The 22,261-nt window shown below is 32.7% G+C and overlaps 1 protein-coding gene across 3 annotated transcripts in view; it reads left to right on the forward strand.

Moving 5' to 3' along the window:
• The window catches only part of LOC149784972 (CD151 antigen-like), a 34,688-nt gene extending 24,015 nt beyond the window's left edge, over positions 1-10,673 (forward strand). For all 3 annotated transcript variants that reach the window (XM_089978630.1, XM_089978631.1, XM_089978632.1), the window contains exon 8: positions 715-10,673. In XM_089978630.1, coding sequence (XP_089834756.1) covers positions 715-780 — 66 coding nt within the window. In that variant the 3' untranslated portion in view covers positions 781-10,673. The remainder of the gene's footprint in view (positions 1-714) is intronic.
• Positions 10,674-22,261: the final 11,588 nt, after the last annotated feature.

Genomic DNA, 22,261 nt, shown 5'->3' on the forward strand with positions numbered 1-22,261 from the left:
GGCATGAAACTGGAAATGATTGCATGGACTCTGTTATTGTTTATTTTGGTCAACCAAGATTGCACTGTGACACAGTCATCATTTTCAGTGAAGTATTAAGTGGGAATTTTGAAGTAAATTTTGTGCAACAATTATGGAGGAAGTTGGTAGGTGAATTTCTAACAAAATTTTGTTTCAGTAAATGGACAGTATCTGAATGGGATCCATTTAATTGAAATGTTACATATGCCTCCAACCGCTCTGGTGGCCTAGTGGTTAGAGCGTCCACCTTGGATGCGGGAGGTTGTGGGTTCGATGCCCTGCCGAGTCATGCCAAAGACTTAACAGAAAATGATACTAACAGCTGCCTCGCTTTGTGCTCAGCATTAAGAGGTTAGTGTTGGGACTGGTCGGCCTGGTGTCAGGATAATGTGACTGGGTGGGACATCATGATACATGTCTGCGGCATGATGCGCCAGTGCTAGACATCAGTGTAAACTGTCACACTGCAGACATCAGAGCGATATGACTGAAAAATTGTTAAAGCTACATTAAAAATCCAAATTACACACACACATGTGCTTCCAGCTAGGATTATAATACAAGGTGGAAAAGTCAGGGTGTTTCTGATGGAAATGGCATGGTAAATGTACATATCGCTTGGTTTACATTTTCTCTGTAACATATATATGCAGATTGACCTTTCACTTTACAGTACCCATTTGTCTTTTGCAGGTGTTTGGAATTATATTTTCTTGCTGTTTGATAAGGAAGATCAAGGAAAGCAAACATCGATACTGAGGAGGCAAAGAAAAGTGAAGGATTTGTCAGTCTCATTAGAGAACTTGAATGGACCAAGTCTCACTCTGTAACATACAGCATCTGTCCTTTAATAGACAATGGAGAAATGGTTATATAATTTCTGGGCAATCCACTTTATTGCTCTTTTTCATCGACTTGCCCTAATTTTAAGTAGTTGTGTATATTTGGAAAATGGCCAGTACTTCTGTACTAGATTGTGGGTGTTTTTCTCAGGTTAAAAAAACATGGAAACTTGCAAATGATACTTTTAAAAATTGATGATGCATATTTTTTATTAAGGACCTACATTGGGATGCATAAGCCCTACAGTAATCTCCCTTTCATTCCATCTGTCTTCTGTCAATTCACACTTCTTTTAACCAGGACAGATATATAACTGTTGCATAATTGAGTGTCATTTGATAGGTGAATTGCTCCTTACATGGAGACCTGCCTTTTCTTAAAGGTCCATTTTTCCATCAGTGGAAGTTTTTATTCATCTTTATATTCATGAGACTTGATGGATTTCCAGCATTCCAAATCCTCACTTAGAAGAGTTATAGGCCCTGAATCATTCCAAATCCTCACTTAGAAGAGTTGAATGCTTATCTTCTGTCAGAACCCTCCTTTTTAATGCCCTGTGATGCAAATTGTGGTGAGCAGAGCCATTGTGATGCACATATTGCTACTAGTTCTAGTTTTTTATTTGCGCATGCAAAGTTAATGCTAGATTTTTCTTCAGTTACAAAATGTAAATATTTTGAATCCATTATTAGGGATAGGAATGCATCAGTGAATACATGCACAGTGAACCTAATTTTGGCTTTCTGTACCTTCCAAATTCAGCCAAGGGTTATTAATAATAGCAATGTATCAGATTTTTAAAAGCAGGTACAGATATCTACTGCAGCAAAAACTAAACTTTGTTTTTTGATAATAATGATCTTAAATTAGAAGCTGTAGCATCTTTAAAAGGTAATTGTCTACAATGCATTTGATTTCCTTTGTAACCTGATTACATTCTTATCGAATTTATCATAAAATGTTTCATATTTGTTTCATGAATAAAATTAATCATTGTTACTGTTATTGTCTTTTGATGTAGCCATAATATTTAACTGTGACACTTTTATTGATAGACAGATTTAATCATCAAGCCTCTAATGAGCAAAATCTGTGTATATGTTTTGTTAATTTGTTAATTTTTTAAAAATAATAATTGTTTATTACAATCAAATTTTGCTTGTAAATTTGACTTGTATATTATAAAATTTGATGGAGGAACAAATTAAGAATTGAAGTTGATATGCAAAGTTCTGGGAAAGTTGGACCAGGTTTAGATTCAGGCTACAGTATCATCAATATAAAAAATACTGGCACTTTACTACTGTTATAACAACGCTCTTGTAAAGTCTTGTGACAGATCAAAGTTAATTAGATTTCATAACTTTCATCAGAGTAATGCAGTATTTAAAAATACCTTATTTTCTTAAATTATTAAGTTTCCTTATCTTCCTATAATTTTGTTTTGTATTCATAATTTTTGTGTTTTCAGTGTTTTCATTGGGTATGGGATACAGAAAAGGGTTCTATCCATCAATTCATCACACTCTAAGTTCCAGAACATAATTCCAAAACCCTATATCTCCGTAAAACTTGGAACCTATGTTTTTTTAAGCTTAAATGGCCATAAGGCCAAGTGAGTTTAAGTGCCGTTTGCATTCGGATAGTCTTGGATTCCACCATTGACCGAAAGGTAAGATCCAAATATCTGGTGTGCACTTGAGCACTAAATACAAGCAGACAATAGCAAATTGATAACTGTTTAGATGATTACAATAAGTATTGACATGTAATTATGGTAAGTATTGACATGTGATTACAATAAATATTGACATGTAATTACAATAAGTATTGACATGTAATTATGGTAAGTATTGACATGTGATTACAATAAATATTGACATGTAATTTCATGTAATAACCCTGTTTCTAGGGTTAACAATCTATGGTGCAACAATGTAAACAGCAGTTGGCACCAAATTTACCAAAATCAGTATTTGTTTTTGCCACCAAAATTAGAACACATTACAATGTACATTAACGATATTTACTGTGACCTAGAGCTTGTTCGGATCTAACCTTTAAGTCAGTGTTGAAATCCAAGAATATCCGAATGCAAACGGCACATCCTTGCCTGTTCTTGTCCAGGCGTCAAAATCTGCAAACAATTGTTGCATTTCTTCATTATGTCAGAAACTGAACCAAGTGTATCAAGCTGTTTTGAAAATTGAACTATTTTTTATTACGACTGGCTTAAGTTGGAAAGTAGCGGATGGAATTCAGATAAACTAGCAGCTTTGGAACTATCGAGGGGTGCAGACTCGTGTCTTCCATTGTATTATATTGTTACAGGTTACGAGCCCCTGTGACCAAAAAAGTTCATATAAAAATTGTAAAAAATTTAAAATTGCATCTACTGGCTATACTCTACATTAAAAGTACCTTCTTGGATCCCAACTATATTTTACCTGAACAGCTCTTAACAGTCATTGGTCTGTTCATTCATCCATCCATCATTCATACTTTCATTTCAGGAGCAGAACTCTCTATGAAGCTTTGTACACGTTATATTAGTGGCTAGATGTACTCTTTGCTATTGGGAATACTTCAGTTTCAGTATTTTATGTAGCCATTAAATGACACACTCTTATGAATAGTTTTGACTACAGGTATAAGAATTCAACTCACTCTATTGCCGAATGGTTCAACAACTGCAGAGGTGACTGGAGAAGGTAGGGACTCTGGTGCAGACAGTTTTTATCAATATTGATCAATATGCCAAATACAGGTACCATATAAAATATTGAAATGTTTTGTCTCTACAGGCCGACAAAGAAAACATCTCCACCTTGTGAAATGTAATGTGTTGGCATATCAATAGTTATAATTCCGGTTTTTAAAATAATGCTTATGTACAAAATAGAAGCAGTTATCATGACACATCCAGCTACCTTGGCTGTACCCTTCACTCATTATAATGAAAAGGTTGGTTCTAAGCTCAATATATTTAAAACTCACTGAGGACATCACCAGTCTATGATCTTTCACTGTGATTCGAAGTCAGGGTTTCTGAGTGACACATTTCCATCTTTAAGTGAACACTCATAAGTTTAGATCTCTTTGTAAGAACAGTTAGATTTGGAGGAGGAGAGTGATCGAGTCTGGAACCATTTTAAAATTGCTGCAATGCGTGGTCATTTTCTGTAACATTTGTTTACAAAATATTTTGGTAGCAATGGGCAAAATGTTCTGCTTGAATTAAACTCAAAATGGTGAGCATGCCATCCCATTCTTTCTTTTATCATTAAATTACATGGGTTCATGAATACTTGATATAAATTGGAAATAAATTGATAGATGTTGTAAAACATTACTTTAAACAAATATTTGAAAGTATTGGTGTATGCATTAGATTGATCAAATCCATTTAAATTATTCAACTACATAGAAATGATCATTGCCACTGTTTAGTGAAGCTACAGATTGCACAAGTGCACTAATCATGCAAAATTTATGTCATGCAATTGATATGCCGTATGTAGTGATATACACATCATGTGACTGAATATGCCAGATGTAGTGACATACATGTTATGTGTCTGAATATGCCTTATGTAGTGATATAGATGTCATGTAATTGAATATGCCAGATGTAGTGATATACACATCATGTAACTGAATATGCCAGATGTAGTGATATGTGATTGAATATGCCTTATGTAGTGATATAGATGTCATGTAATTGAATATGCCAGATATAGTGATATACACATCATGTAACTGAATATGCCAGATGTAGTGATAAACATGTTATGGGACTGAATATGCCTTATGTAGTGATATAGATGTCATGTAATTGAATATGCCAGATGTAGTGATATACACATCATGTAACTGAATATGCCAGATGTAGTGATAAACATGTTATGGGACTGAATATGCCTGGTTTAGTGATATACATGTCATGTGATTGAATATGCCACATATAGTGATATACACATCATGTAACTGAATATGCCTGGTGTAGTGATATACATGTCGTGATTGAATATGCCTGGTGTAGTGATAAACATGTCGTGATTGAATATGCCTGGTGTAGTGATAAACACATTATCTGTGTCATGTGATTGAATATGTGTAGAAACTCGTGCAATAAAACCAAACGCTTATAAAGAAAAGAAAATCTGATGTGTGGATAATCTAAACAAAGTCTGTCTGTGATTTGCTCTGCATAAAGTCATCTGTCTTCATCACCAGGATATTTTTTGTGTTTGGCAGCCTCTTATACACTTCCTGATTGAGCATGACTGGAAATTCATTTAGGTATATCTAAAACAAAGGTTGCTCATAAGTTGATCAGGAATTTCTTAGAAGTCCACTTTGTCAGAACTTCTGCTTTCATTTGGGATCGAGACCTTGTCATTGACAACTTGGAGAATGTTAATACTTTGGATGCATCTTCAGGGACCTCTGACCAAACAGAAACAGTAGAAGTTTCTCAGAGTGGACTAGAACTTGGACTGCTGATGTCAGTCCCCAGAGAGAAAAAAAGGACTCAGAATTTCACAGGTTTTCATGTTAAATCTAGAAAACGTTGGTCATGCACATGCCTCATCAATTCGTGGATTGTAGGAAAGGTTTTCATGCATAGACTAAAATTTGCATTGCAGTCAGACACAGTATCTTCTGAAAATGCCAACAGAACAATGCCAATACAGTTATGGGGCGATGAATATTGCTAGGGCACAGGATGCATGACAGGGAAAAAAGAATGGCCAATGTAAACTTTTTCAAGTGCATGATTTATACCACTCACTAATTTTCCTGATCCTGCCTCTCTTTAGAAACAAATGGGACTGCTGCCCTTTTCCACTTAGTTTTTGGCAGCATCTCCACCTTTGCGATAGTTTTATCCTCACTAATTTAGAGCTGTCTTTGGTAGTATGATCACAAGCAGGTGAGAAATCTATTAATCACTAAAACATATTGAGTACATACATTCAGGCAATGAAAAAAAACAGTGTGCACATTATTAATTTTGATTTTGTCATGATTAAAACAGGTAACAGTGTAACAAAAATTACTAGGTCACTTATATTGTGTGTCTGTCTGTCTGCTATAATTCAGATTAATGTTATTGTTCACCCTTGCTTTTTTATATCCTTTTCATTAAACATTTTCCAACCTTGTACAGGCTGTGCAGGTGTTTCTGTGAATGTTGTACATACATAAGTCTTCTTGCATTCAAATGTACAGAAAGTTTTGATAGTATCACTTTTAATGTCTGAAGTCTAAAAAGGGCCCAGTACAGATTTTCCTGTTAGATTTTACTTCTAAAATCAAAGTTTGTCCAAAAATGTGTTGATACTCGAATGCATACAAATTTGAAGGCTAATAATTAGAAAGATTTAAAAAAACAAGAATAGAACAAGTAGACAACAAAATATCTTTTATATAACAGAGCAGTAATAAAAGCTTATACAATTTAAAATTTACAAAAACCTGGTTGACAGCAGGAAAGAGATTTTAGATGTGCATACCTTGTTAAAACCGAAAATTGGTGCTTTATCTAAAGCTATACAAGCGTTGCAAAGTAAGAAAAGCAAATGAAATGCCAAACATTCAGTTGAGTAATTAAATCCAGTAAACAAAGGATAAACAAGAGACACACTAGAGTGACATGGAGAAATAAAGAAAGCTCAAGTAATTTGGAATTGCATAATAGGTTCACAATGAAATAATGAATGCAACAAAATAATGAAGAGATTAAAATCTATTTTAATTGTACCATAATAAAATTGGGAAATGAGGTAACTGTTAACATAGCAGCAAAAGAATAATGATTTAACAGAAATGACCAAAAAGATGAGAACAATAAAAGCAAAATGCGAGTGAAATTAATAGGAAGTTTGAAAACAAGTTAAGATTTGTTTTTCACTGATTTAAATAACAATAAAACCTCACAAAATGCTTAGAAATCAACTTTTACCAAATATGAAAAATGTGCTTACCTCTGGAATAAATTATTTAAATTCAGTATCTCTATTAATATCCCATGTACCAGTTTATAAAAATTGTGTGTGTATATATATATATATATATATATATATATATATATATATATATATGCAGTTTCTTTTCTTGAATGGTAACATATATAAATTAGGCAAAAGGATAAAATGAATTTGAAAAGATTTCAGTAATTTGGGACAAAAGTTAACAAATAGAGATGCATTCAAAGATGAAGTGATTAAAGTGACCACCATTAGGTGAATGGATTGATTCATTTAAATGAGAAATAAAAGAAATAGGCGATTGAAAACTAAATTTTAACATGGAAATTAGTACTATGAACATTCATTTATTACTCAAATTGAGAACAATAAAAGCAAAATTTGAGTGAAATCAGATATGATGAATAGAATAAGGATTTGGATGACAAAAACACCAGAATATGTTCTGTTTCATTGTTTTCTCATTGAACAAGGACAGGATTATCCAGCTAGTATTTTTGTATGTAAAAGGGAGACCCATTCATTGTTGTGAGAGTTAATGATGAAATTTTCAAAGAAGATAAATGCTATTTGTTCAGATATTTTTAAACTCTAAAACTACACCTTAAACATTAATGAATGATTATGGATTTAACTGCTTTAATATCATGTTTTTCCTGAATACAGTTCTTGTACAATAGATTGGTCATAAGAATACATCATTCAAAGAAAGTTGAAGCTGATAAATACAGTATAAAAGAATCACATGTATATTATCTGGAAGAGAACAATATTTTATTTCTTATGACAAGGCAAAAACCATTGGAAAAGAATGCTAATTATGCTTGATTAAAACTGGGTGCAGTGTCAAATTTCTTACCATGGCATATGTACAAGTTGGCAACAGGAGCAGTTACGATGCAGTAGCTGTTGTGTTGCATTCATGAGCATTAACCTGCTTAAATTACATGTTCCTGATAGATCTTGTGATGGGAGTATACGATGTAAGAATTGAATGGAAGAGCTCAGCTATGTGTAAAATGTATCTTGTTTGTTGTATAGAGATAACTAGTCCCTCCATGTTTTCTTTGTTTAGGTCTTCTATTTTGTATACAGCAAGGTCACCTAAGATTACTTGCCAGATTTAAAAATATCCTCCACTAAATGAAATAGATAGACTTTTGCAATGAAGTAAGGTGTATTTATATTTCGAAATCCTAAGTAGGACCTTTTTAAACAATACTTTTGTGCTCTGAAGGTATCAGCTATCATATGATCAAATAATTTGATCCATGCTTTGGAATCATGTCATTTTACTGATAATAGTGTTATTATATCTATTGATTACCTTGGGCAATAAATCTGCTTTTCTGGTTTTCACTCTTTAAAATTTTCTCTATACCCGTCATTTACATGATCCCATTTTTAGACTTTGCTTTCATAGCCCATGCATATTTGGAGAAAACGTGTTAGAATGTATTTATGTCTTATTTATTCTTCTCATATAATTGAATGTTAACAGTGTCTGCTTCAGGTGGAGCATCTGCATGAGTGATGTAAACCTTTTTATATGGAAATCTTTACTCTGCTTGCTTTTGTAACTTGTAGGCAGATTGTTCAATTAACCATTGATTAATATTTACACAATGAACTAGATTTGCAGTTTCATAGTACAGATACTTCAAATACTCTTCTTTATTCTTTAGGTAGATTGTTCAATTAACCATTCCTCAATTCAGTATATTTTTATTTTCCTGTTAATATGTTCCCACAATTGATTAATATATACATACATATACATACATACAGATACTTGATATACCCTTCTTTATTCTTTATCAATCATTTTTTAAAACATTAGTCGTATTTATAATGATTGATATTCTATTAAATTTTAAAGTATTAAAACAAATTATCCTGTTTAATTTTTTACTTTGATAGTAAGACATGATGTCTGCATCTGAGAGTGGTGTTTAATTGCTTTATACTTTACAGGGAATAAAATTTGTAGTCTCAAAAACTAACATGGAAGAAAAAAAAAGTATTCCTCTGACCATTTCTATCATCAAGGAAAATACTCTTGTTTTAGAAAGTCTGGAGAATCGACAGTGGACAGTTCAAAATGCAGAAATATTTTAGACTCAATGTGGGTATTCGTTTTACATTTAACATTAATAAATTTCTGTATTCTTTTTCAGCTGTCTTCATATCACAATTTCAGGACCTTTTAAACAGATGTCAGCTAGGAATAAAACAACCTGTAAAAAAAGAAAATAAATTTACAGAAAGAACATTTAAAATGGCTTTGGGATTTTAAATGAATGGATTGCCTCAGAAAAATTAATGTTAAATAAAGGAAAATCCAGTGTATGTATCTGTTTGTGTGTGTGTGTGTGTATGTATATGTATGTATGTATGTATATATATATATATATATATATATATATATATATATATATATATATATATATATATATATTTAACCATTTATCAGACTATGAAGACTGAAAAACAACAATGTAAATGTTAAATGTTCCAATTATATGTAAAATATTCATTGTACTTGGTAATAATTTCTGCTCGTTTATGACCTTTATCTTGTATTTAAAATTGTGCAAAATCCTATCTGCTCTGTCTTTTCTATCACCCTTACCCTCTATGATGACTAACTCCAAGGATTTGGTGTGGCAGGACATTTCTAGAACATATACCTATGTGTTGTGGGTAGCTATAGCCAGTATAGTTTACATTATATGACTGATGCAGTTGATAGTCAGCCAGACAACCAGCTCTGATTGGTGCCTCAAGCTATACTTGGACAGGATTTGTGACTTTATTTTGTCAACTTTTTCATAATATCACTTTGTTTTATTAAGTTATGAGCTTTATATTAACCTGAATTGGAACTGCAAGTAATGTGAGTCTCCACTGAATTTGTATCACTTGTAATTTGAATAAATTTTTTCTCTAGTCCCTTGTACACTTTTGATGACAATAGATAACAGGTGTAAACATAACCTATGACATAATCAGTATTGGGTATCTAAAGCCAGACACATTTTCCATTGTACTTTAAGAAGCAGTTCAAAGTCAGCCATAATGTATACAAGATTTTCATTTGAAGCTTATTTACAGAGTTGTTTAATTAACATTTCATGCCTCGTAATAAACTAGTGTCATAAAATTCTGTAATTTAGTTTTAAAATTAAACATCTTGATAAAAACTTGTTCTTCAAAAATAGTGGTTTGTATATATTTATTTTAATGTATTCAGCTATGTGAACTTGCAGTATTCATTCCTTATCAGTGTAAATGCCATAGAACACCAATGCACTAGCCAATATACCTAGACTAAAAATAATTAATTGCATGAAAACAGGAAATTTTGCTTTAATGTGTATAAAAATTATCAGAAGAAGCTAATTAGAACTGATTGCCTAATACGGATATCATACCGGTGATGATGTAGCTGTATAAGCATGGCTGTAAACGATGTTCAGGAATTTCATAGTTCTGTCAAACTGTAAAGAACTGTACAAATACTGTCTTGTTTGTATTCCTTATCTCTTTGTTTCTCCATGGTCTATAGACCTCTTTGTTTTATATGTTCATTATAGTGATTCTCGATTTCTATCGTTACGTTTTCTTTATTTCAGATAATTTTGGTGTATCTTTGTTTTGAAATGTTAACAAATGTTGTTGTACATTTGAATGTCTTTCCACATTTGCATTTAAATGTATCATTGTCAGTGACTGCTGTGATATATAATAGGATGCCAGAAGGATTCAGCACACAGCTCTTAGGTTGTATTTACTGTCATTAAAGCATTTAATTTAGCTGTTGCCACTTGTTTCTATTTGTTCAGACATTTTCTTTTTGTAATTTCATGAGGATTAAGAGTTTGATATAACCAGTAACATTAAAAATTATCGAAGAAAAAATGCCTACAGATGCAGTAAGCTTAGCAGTGAAGTACTGGAACCGGCTGCTAGTCACTTTGGGACACAGCAGTATTTGGGAAGCAATCTCTTCATAAGCAATAATGTAAATAAGTAAACATCAATGTCATGGTTTGAGCCTATAACTGTTTAATTAGTGCACAAAACCTGACAAAAATGTAATGCTCTGTGTATAAATAAAGTACTCGATATTTTAAAAACCAGCAGTGCACCTTATTCTTGTCCCACAACTTTTGTACTTGAAAGTAAACATGAAACCTTTATAATGATTTTACTAACAATGGTAGACTTTTATCTGAGAAATGACAACCAAGTATTCTACATCCCGATTCACTTAAAATAGTTCAAAACACCACCAAAAGATAGTTCTTAGAAGTGAATTTTGGGTGAAAGAGACCGATGCTGATGATAAAATTTCAGTAATGTATCAATAATATATTTCAGATTCAGAAGGTTGGACTAAACTGTGCTATTTGTGATGTTGGTATATTTTTGTTGCTCACTGATGATGTCATGAAAATTCATAGTATTGATGGGTACAACGGCAACTTACAGAAAACATCAGATATGCTTCTGAATACTAAGAGATAAAACTTAATAATTAGTCTGTAAAATGTTGTCAAAAGATAGACCAGTAGAGAGTATACATTCCGAGCCACCACCTGTTAGGATTTAAACTGGTTAAAAATGGTAAAAAAGCATAGGCAAGACTTACTTCATTTTTCAGAAACAGCTAGACCACTAGAAGATGATGCTCCATCATTTTGAATTGCTCAGTAAGCCGTAGGTTACCCTCAACTATTTAACAAGGCCCCCCCCCCAAAAAAAAAAACATTGTTCAAAGATTTTCAGTATGTATACACCTTGGCCATTTACTATGTTGTCTTGTGTCTAGTTTAAACTGACTTAAGCTTTTATCTATCTATCTATATATCTATATCTATATATATATATATATATATATATATATATATATATATATATATACACACACCAGACAGAAGAGAAAGTGCTATCCCTGGATTCTATAGAAGAATGCTTAATAATAGTAGGCAGAATTAATATACTATCATACAGGTTAGAGAATGTTTAATTCGTACTCTATAGAGATTCCTATCCAGGTCCATGGGTAAATGACACCCATCAACTTGTCTGCGTACATGAGCCCATATTCCCTCATAACTAAGCACACATCACCAAAAAATGATGCTACTCAGTTGGTGTTATATGCTCTCATGTGTAGTAGACACACTTGCATGATGACCCAGTAATTAATTCTCATCTATCTACACATATATATAAGACAACTGGTATATAGGTACAGTTATCATAACTCTTCATTTTAAAAAAGTATGAAAACCTACATCATGTGACCCTACACAATTTTTAAAACATTTAAAAAAACAATTAAAAAAAACATGGACCACCAATGGTGCAGTAAGAGGCAGCCTACTGTACTGCATCAGTTATAAAACAGAATATAGACCACCAATGGTGCAATAAGAGGCAGCCAGTACTGTACTGCATCTGTTATAAAACAGAACATGGATCACCAATGGTGTAATAAGAGGAAGCCTACTGTATTGCATCTATTATAAAACAGAACATGGACCACCATTTTTACAAATTATTTTTAAAAAAAATTCTTTACTATCAGTTTTCTGTATTTGTCAAAATAAAGATAGAGCACATTTTGCATTTTTTTTCTTCATCAGAAGCACTAGACCTCCATATATAAATATCAAGATAGAAATTGGGGGCAGTGATTCAAGAAAACAAGTATTTTCAGAACTTTAAGAGATTAGTGATTACTAGACTAAATTCATAAGGATAAACTCAAAGAGTGTAACCAATTATTCCATTAATCCAAACAAAACATGAAATCACTTAAATCTTGAACCATAAACAATAAACAAATGATCAAAGAGAACAATTTCTCATTATAGAGATAAAAGTAAGTAGTGATTAAAGAGAACAATTTCTCATGATAGAGATAAAGTAAGCCATGATCAAAGAGAACAATTTCTCATTATAGAGATAAAAGTAAGCAGTGATCAAAGAGATACAATTCTTTAAAAGATCAAAGAAACTTGAAATTGCTAGGTTATAATTATTTGTCCTTTAGACCCAATCACAGAGGTCACCCATTAATTCAGTCTTTAAGTTAACCACTTAAAAATATCAAAACAATTATATAAACACATACATTATGCTTCAATTGACAGTTTTGAACAAAAGCAGAGTTTTTCAATATACAGTATTATCAAAATACTAATTGGTGTTGTTATTACAAAATATGTTGTTATGATAAGTTCTAAATGTATGACTTCTTTGGATCCTGCAGCAGGAACTTGACAGATTAACATTTTTAGATAATATACAACTATAATTGTTTGTCTTTTGGAAACTTCCCATCTAAATTATATTGGATAAAGTCATAGATGGATGTTGTGGTACTGATAAAGATGTGCAATAACTACATTTAATAGAGACTGTGATGTTTACCCAAATGAGTGTAAACATCAATGAAAGGCACTTGAGGACTATGAAGGAGTTATAAAATTTTGATTTTGAAGCTTGTTCTAGAAGAGGCAGCATGCAATCCCTGTATTTATGCAAAAAATATATACATAAGAAAACATGGATTTAGTTGAAAGGTTTAACAAGACAAAGTTTTTATTCTGATCTCACATGAATCAGATTACAAACAGTTAATTTAAAGTCTCAGAGATATTTATGATTATGATACACTAACGATTTGCAATATTTTGTAAGCTAGACCAGTATGCATAAATTATATTTTGCACACTATTTCAATGCTTACTGACAAATACATGTGGCTAGGGTTACTAACGTACTACACTATGTTGCTAATGGTTGAGTAAGTATCAAGAGGAAGAAGAAAAATGATTTCAAAAACATATGCAAAAACCTGTTACAAGTTTTGCTTATTAAAACCATAACTTACATACATGGCTCGGTTATGTGTCAACTAATGCCCCACATTAATACATTCCAAGAATTTTGGAAGTGGATACGGATGTTCCAGTACATCTTCACTATTGTTTTATGGATTATCCACCAGCTCCTGAAAAAATAGTAGCTCCTGATTTATTTGAACCCTGGCCGAGTCATACCAAAGACTTACAAAAACGATACTAAAAGCTGCCTTGCTTGGCGCTAGCATTAAGAGGTTAGTGTTAGGACTGGTTGGCCTGCTGTCAGGATAATGTGACTGGGTGGGACATCATTCTACATGTCTGCTGCATGATGCCCCAGTGCTAGACATCACTATAAACCACCACATTGCAGACATCGTAGCGATATGACTGAAAAATTGTTAAAGCTACGTTAAAAATCCAAATCACACACACACAGCTCCTGATTTAAACGAATTATCTCCATTAGAAAAGAAATTAATGAAATTAAATGTCTTGTAAATACATGTGAAATAAATAATAATTAATTTTCATAAAATCCAATATATCGATTAAATCGATATTTTCCATGATAGGTTATGCCACGTATTATCATTTGGTGAGAATTCTTTAAGTACCATGTTCCAATCTGATAAAAATTGGACCTCTAAAGTCCTATCTGACAGACACCAATAAAAAGGTCATGTTCTGTTGACCTTGTGGATCACCAATCAAATCACAGCTTTCAAATTTCTGATAGTGATTCACATAACATATAATTAAGGATAACCATCCTTAATATGAACTTGCAACACTTTATCCAATAGGATACAGAAAATAGAGAACTGGAAATTCCAAAGGTTTCCAAAACATGAACCTTGATTGGTGTCTGTCAGATCTACAAATAGGACCATGGTGATCTGATTTTAATCAGATTGTACACTGTTCTGAACTACTATTTTATACTAACTTAAACTCTTCCTAAATCAGAAAGCTCCAATTTCAATTTATGAAGAGTCTTTAGATTTATGATTTGTTTTATAAAGTGAGCCAATAGTTTAAATAATTGGTACAGAAGTTATATATTTGTTGTTGATTTTCTCCTTAAATAATTTCAATTTTAAATGTTACTTTAACTGATGTACTTTCTTTTTTCTTTTGTTTTTTTTTCATATTAAATTCATTTTTATTGCACGTATCATACTTTTTGAATATTGTACATAAACCCATTTGTTAACTTGTTCACTTTTGCACACTGAAAGTTTGTCCTTTTATTGATAATGCAAACTATTGATAGGAAAAAGAAAAAACTTGTTCATTTCTCTATCTTTATCTCGCTTTCAATGTATAGCTTTTATTTGGTTTTATAGCTTTCAACTCCTTGTTCTGAAGATTTAACCATGCATCAGAAACAAATATACATTTTTGGTGTATCTCTGTTGGCTTTTTTTGTAGATCAAAGACATATTCTTTGCTTCATTCAACTGTTGCTTCATGTTATAACCGGGGCGCTGGAGTGGCCGAGTGGTCTAAAGCACTCACCGTTATTGATCACTGCCATCTCACCTCTGTCTGTGTGGGTTCCAGTCTCCGGTTCGGCCAATGTGGGTATGTCAGAAAGTATGCCAGTAGCTTCTCGTGGGTCAGTGGTTCTTTCTGGGGTTCTTCCTCGACCATTTGTACTGGCCGCCATGTATAGCCTATCTTGTGCTGAAAAATGGTGTTAAACCCTACAGTATCATGTTATAACCTGGCAAAATTAAAAATGTTGGTAACCCTTCTGAGTAATGTTTTTTCTTCTGAATTTATGTGTTTTATAATCCGCTTTTTTCTACATTTTATCAATCCTTTTTTTGAACTACTACCTGGTATGATATTAATTAAGCTGTATTAGCAGTTATATCAATAATTCTCTTCAATTAATTTAAAAGATTAGAAGTCCATTTCTATTCTTGTCATTGATATAATTAACTATTGTATCTGAAGTAATCATATATACAAAATTAATTTAAAAGATTGGAAATCCATTTCTATTCTTGTCACTGATGAAGTTAACCAATGTATCTGATGCATTCACATGATGTTGAAAATTAATTATCTCCAATTCATGATCCTGGTTAGTGCTGCCATGTCACTTCGGGTGCTTTCTATAATTCAGTCATTGATCTTAAGTCCTCAGGAAGAACAAAAATACAGAATTGATGATGACCCATCTTTATCTTGAAATCAAGTGGTATTCTGAAATTACACGATAAACATATCAATTTTGGTACCCATGTTCTGTGCCATTTCTTACTTTCCTAGACATTTCAGAATACCTGTTTGGATTGTTTTCACAAATCTCAATAACCACAAATCTTCAGTACGTTCAGGTTTAATACTACTTGGATTGTAGGCAATACAGTGTTAATGTTTTACATTATTCCTCTTTGGATTGTAGGCAATAGTGTTAATGTTTTACATTATTCCTGTTTGGATTGTAGGCAATACAGTGTTAATTTTTACATTATTCCTGTTTGGATTATAGGCAATACAGTGTTAATATTTTACATTATTCCTATTTGGATTGTAGGCAATACAGTGTTAATGTTTTACATTATTCCTGTTTGGATTGTAGGCAATACAGTGTTAATGTTTTACATTATTCCTGTTTGGATTGTAGGCAATACAGTGTTAATGTTTTACATTATTCCTGTTTGCGATGAATTAAATATTATCAGTATGTTATTTATTAATTTTTCATATCTTTGTTCACTTGTACTTACATACAATATAAACAATATCACCCAGTGAAATACCAATTACTAAATATATTTTCATAAGTAATTTGTTTATCAAGAGTAAACATCATAAATTCACCTTGTCTAGAAATATCTGAAACAACATTTGGATGAATAGAAAATAAAGAGAATGGTCTTATCTAATTATTTAGGTTCTGGGTAACTAAATTTTTTTCTCTTAATTTTCATTAAGGTAGTCTAGTGATTTTAGTCTCTTCCGTATAGGCTCATTAGTTTTCTTTTTAATTCAACTTCCTTTCAACGCTAATTAACAACTGCCCCACCAATCAACTGCTGTGCAGTTACTATCTTCTATCAACTATCTTGTTGCAGGAACATGTTTACTTCACTCTTGCAATTTACTGGCAGCAAATCATGATGCTGCCACCTACATTGACAGTCTTGTTGCACATCAAGAACTAATGTTGATGGGGGTGGGGTGGGGGAGGAGGTGTAAAGATAAAGATGTATGTCAGGGGTCTGTGATACACAACCCTTGGCAGGGTCCTCTGCACTTCCAGGTCATAATTTAACTGTAAAGAAAACTTACCCCTGGAAACATACTTGTTGCTTCACTCAATTTCTTTAGGATGGTTTATTGGTGGGATGCTGGCTGTGGCCCCTCCTCCCATCAGCCTTTTAAGTATTTTCATTAAAACAGTATATATTGTTCTCTTCGAGATAAAATGTTATTGATTCTTTTGTGATATTTAATGAGTAAGGAACACTAGTGTCAATTACCTGTAATGTAGTAGTTGATTGAATATTAGTTTGTGAGTCACTGTTCAGGTTTTATTTTATTTAAACTGTATATAAACCCAATTTCTTTATTTGATAGATATAATTATTACCAACACAATGCTTATTAACTTACTAAAACTTTACCACAGTGGTGGCCTAAGAGGTTAGTTCCTCAATTTTGGATGTGGGAGGTCATGGGTTTGAACCCTGGCCAAGTCATGCCAAAGATCTATAAACGTTGTACTAGCAGCTGCCTCGCGTAGCACTCAGCATTAAGAGATTAGTGTTAGGACTGTGTAACAGAATTGTAACCGAGTGGGTTTTGGATTAAATGAATAATGCAAACACAATGTGATGGACAATGGAAATTTATAAACTAAATTAATAAAAATGTATATATATATATTATAAATACAATGATTTTCTCACGCTCTCCACAAACATTCACAAATTGAAAAATGAAAATATGATTCATGTAATCTTACGTATGGAAAGTGAGATTCAAATAATCTCAAGGAATTCAAATATGTTTCAAATAATATTAAGCACTTTAAGAGATTCACATAATCTATATTATGCAATGTAAGCGAGATTTCACATAATCTCCTAAAATACAAATAAGATTCAAAATAATCTCATGCAATTGAAAATGTACTCAATTGGAACAAACACATGCATCTTGACACTCGTACAGTTGTAGGATTCATAAACTGATGAACCACACAGTTTCACCGAGTCCTTGGGTTGGCCCACACTTTTATTGGCCGTTCACACCCTTCACGGATCCACCACATGTATATGTACACACATACATACAGACAGCATACATCACCCTTGTATTGGCTGTGTCTACATTCATGGCTCCACCACATGTACAGACATACATATACACATACGTATAGACAGCATGCAGCACTAAACAGCTACAGTCAGCCCTAAACATCTTCAGTCAGCTCTAAACAGCCCTGAACATCTTCAGTCAGCTCTAAACAGCCCTGAACATCTTCAGTCAGCTCTAAACAACCCTGAACATCTTCAGTCAGCTCTAAACAGCCCTGAACATCTTCAGACAGCTCTGCACAGCCCTAATACATCTTCAGTCAGCTCTAAACAGCCCTGAACATCTTCAGTCAGCTCTAAACAGCCCTGAACATCTTCAGTCAGCTCTAAACAACCCTGAACATCTTCAGTCAGCTCTAAACAGCCCTGAACATCTTCAGACAGCTCTACACAGCCCTAATACATCTTCAGTCAGCTCTACACAGCCCTAATACATCTTCAGTCAGCTCTATACAGACCTGAACAGCCCTATGGCTGGAGAACACAATGGAGAACGTCCACTCCTTGACAAGATCCAAAACGATCAGTCTCGTTTAGAAATGGAATCCATAGGAGAGTGAGTAATAGTCAGAGCAAAATACCCGTACATATCGTGGTTTTAATGTCTCTCATTGCAAGTAATTTTCGACCAGATACATGCTAGTACAGTCACTTACCTGTAAAAACAATTATTCACCCTAGGTAACGTTGTACGCATGTACAACGAAAGATGGTCAAATCATTCTAAGGCAAAACCAAGTCATTTCTTGCCTTATTCTGTGACAGACTGGTTGGCCTGGTGTCAGGATAATGTGACTGGGTGCTAGACATCACTAGATATTGTAGTGATATGACTGAAAAATTGTTAAAGCTACGTTAAAAATCTAAATCACACATGCACATAAACACTAGGCCGAGTGGTCTAAAGCGCTCTCCGTTACGGATCACTGCCATCTCACCTCTGTCTGCGTGGGTTTGAGTCTAGGATTCGGCTAATGTGGGTATGTGAGAAAGCTTGCCAGTAGCTTCTCGTGGGTCAGTGGTTCTTCCTCCACCATTAATACTGGCCGCCATGTATAGCCTACCATGTGCTGAAAAATGGCATTAAACCCCACAACAACAACAAAAGCACATACACACTAAAACTTCATGAAGCATAGTCAAATCCATATGTAAAAATCGTCTTTTCTTTTTCTGTATTAGCTGATAATGAACCAAACAAACCACCTTTGTCTGTTAGAAGACTTCTTTTATGCCTAGCAAAATTATATTTACTAAGTGTATTTTTGTGCCCAAACTACAACACCAATATTTCCTGGATTTCTCAATTATAAAGTAATACACAAACATGTATGAATTTGTCTAATTTATTAAAAACTTATTTTGAACTTGTTCACTTTGCTCCTGCTTTTCATGAACCTTTTTCCAATTTCTTAAAATTTACTATTCAATGCAATATTCCTTATTTTGTTTCTGTTTTAAATTTATCCACGTCTTATCATTCTTTTACTTAATGCTATTTGTGTCTACTTGAGCATTAAGTTTTTCTTTTTCTTTTGCTTGTTTCATTTATCATTTTATCTAATTAATTAACACTTACTTGTAAAACAAACTTATCGTTAATAATTTCTTCACAGATGTAATCTTTGGTATGTTTTTTATTGTTATATTCTAGCAGGCAGAACATTGTTTAAAATTGGTAAGTGATTGACAATTTATCAACTATATTTTATCAATGAAGTCATTAATAGATAAATTGGAGGTAATTCTCATAATTTTAATAATAGTTTAACTTCTTTTTATCTTTTGTTTTTGCTGTCATCTATAATATTATTTATTGCTGCTAAATATTTCTACTTTTTCAGTTGTTATAAGATATTAGTATTAGCAGATATATGATCTTCCAATTTTTCTGCAGCATTTTTAATCTCACTAATCAGGATTAAAATATTCTGCTTGTTTTATTTTATTATTTAAGTCTGTCTTTATGTTTTTTGAGACGTAATTCTAAATAATCAAGTCTTTAAGATATATAATTACTGTTTCCCTATCACTTTCTAATGCATCTATACCCAGATGTAACATTATTCAGTAAACTGTAAGTCTTGTTGAAGATTTTTTCCCTTTTGTCTCCAATGTAATCTCCACCAGCATCGCATGAAATAAAGTCACTTTCAAAATAATTTTTTACTTCTAGAGAACAAATGACATTTAAGTATTTTTTAAATTATGTATCTGGTCATGAAAATTTTATAAATTTCTAGGTTTTAAACGATGTTACATTCCATAGTTGCTTTTGTAGATCTCCAACTATTAAATCTTTGTAATTTAGATTTGTGGTTTTTTGTACAAGATTTATAATTATTACCAGTAGCTTATATATATATATATATATATATATATATATATATATATATATATATATATATATATATATATATATATATATTCTTTTTTCTATGATGTTATTCCCTCTTTGATGTTTTAACGCATATTTCAAGATTATAAAATTCAACTGCAATTAAAACATTTAATGTTTAATTTCTTTCATAAATGTATTAGTATTAGGAGGAGGTTTGAAATATAGTCATAGCCAACAACAAAATCTAATCTCTGAAATGAAATTCATAATTTATAATCTGTTATTAATATGATTAAAAAATTAAATTTTCTGCCAGATATCCTATAGCTGTCATGATGCATTTCCCCACCAACTTTCAGGATTCCCAGTATAACAGTATTTACAAAGTTTTAAAAAACCCACAAACAACCCAAGCTGAATCCAAGAACTTAACTGAGATTGTTCATGTATGTACAAAGTTGGCCACCTCAGCTCCCTACCCTTGGGTATGGTGCTATGAAACCCACATCAAATTGTTTTCTAGGACCTAGAAAGTAAGAATGGCTGATGTTCACTGAGTGTGTTCATATGTATAAGTTTTTCACTGAATAAACATCACCTTCTGTTGGTCTAGGGTTAGTTGAAAAATTAAAAAGGATTTGTATATGCCAATTATTTTTTTGTGCTCTTCTGGGCAAACTGGTTTAAAGTAGATAGAACATGGTAGATCATCCAGGATGTACACTATAACCTACAAGAATAGGCCCGGAGAACACATTATTATTTACTAATACAGTGCAATCCCGCTATAATGCGAATTCAGATATAATGCGGTTGTGGCGTGCCTCCCGAAATTTCATATAATCATTCGCACATGAAAAAATATTTTTTGTCCAAAGTACATGAAATAGAGTATAACAAATTTATTATCATTATGGGGAGGAGATCGTGTATGAATTCCAACTTAATATGATCGTAGCATGGTTCCTGAAATTTTAAATACATGTATGTGTATTTTTCTTGTACTGCGAAAGAATTTTTTTTGTAAGTACAAGAAATAGTGTGTAAAACGTTTATTATCATTTTGGGGAAGAGTTCGCATATTTTTTGAATATAATATGATCGTGGCGTAGCTTCTGAAATTTAACAATATCACTAGGTTCTTGAAGTGTTATGCCAAAATAAACATTATCGGAAATGTTACTTATTACTGGTCCATGAGTAAAGTCATTAAGTCGTCTTTGTGATTGTCTTCAATTAATTCTGTATACAATCATTGCTCAAACAATAGCCAACATGTGTTTCTTCTTTAACTGCATACACAACCAAGCAGCAGACAATGCGGTGGTTGATAAAAGATTCTCACAATTTAATAAGCATCAAAAAATGAAAGCCGCCAACATGTTTGCTGGGCTTACCGGTGTTATTAGATGCAATCAGTTGACCAGTAAACAATGTCTGCTTTATTAGCTGGAAATTGAGAGGGTATGAAATTGTACATGCGTTCAGCTGAAAAAAATGTATAAATGTGACTCGTGACCATTGCAGGCCTACTGTACTTAGTTCTCGGGTTTTGCATGGGTATGGTGTTTGTTTATGAACTTGTCATTAATTTCCTATTTTTCATTTTTTTAAAATTACCATGATGGAAAAGCAAGTTCACAAACGCAAGTTGTTCTCTGCACTTTGTGCAAAGATTAGTACAGTCGACTCCGGTTAACTGCACAGCCTCAGGCCCGCCACGAGACTGTGCAGTTAAACGGAGTGTGCAGTTAACCGAAGTACGGTACAGTACAGCTTTAAATCAGCATGGCACGAATATAGGTGAAGAATAACACTGGTCAACAGTGAAATCATTACTGACTT

Source organism: Sinohyriopsis cumingii, chromosome 13 (assembly GCF_028554795.1).
Source record: "Sinohyriopsis cumingii isolate HCF-2022 chromosome 13, ASM2855479v2, whole genome shotgun sequence".
Lineage (NCBI taxonomy): Eukaryota > Metazoa > Mollusca > Bivalvia > Unionida > Unionidae > Sinohyriopsis > Sinohyriopsis cumingii.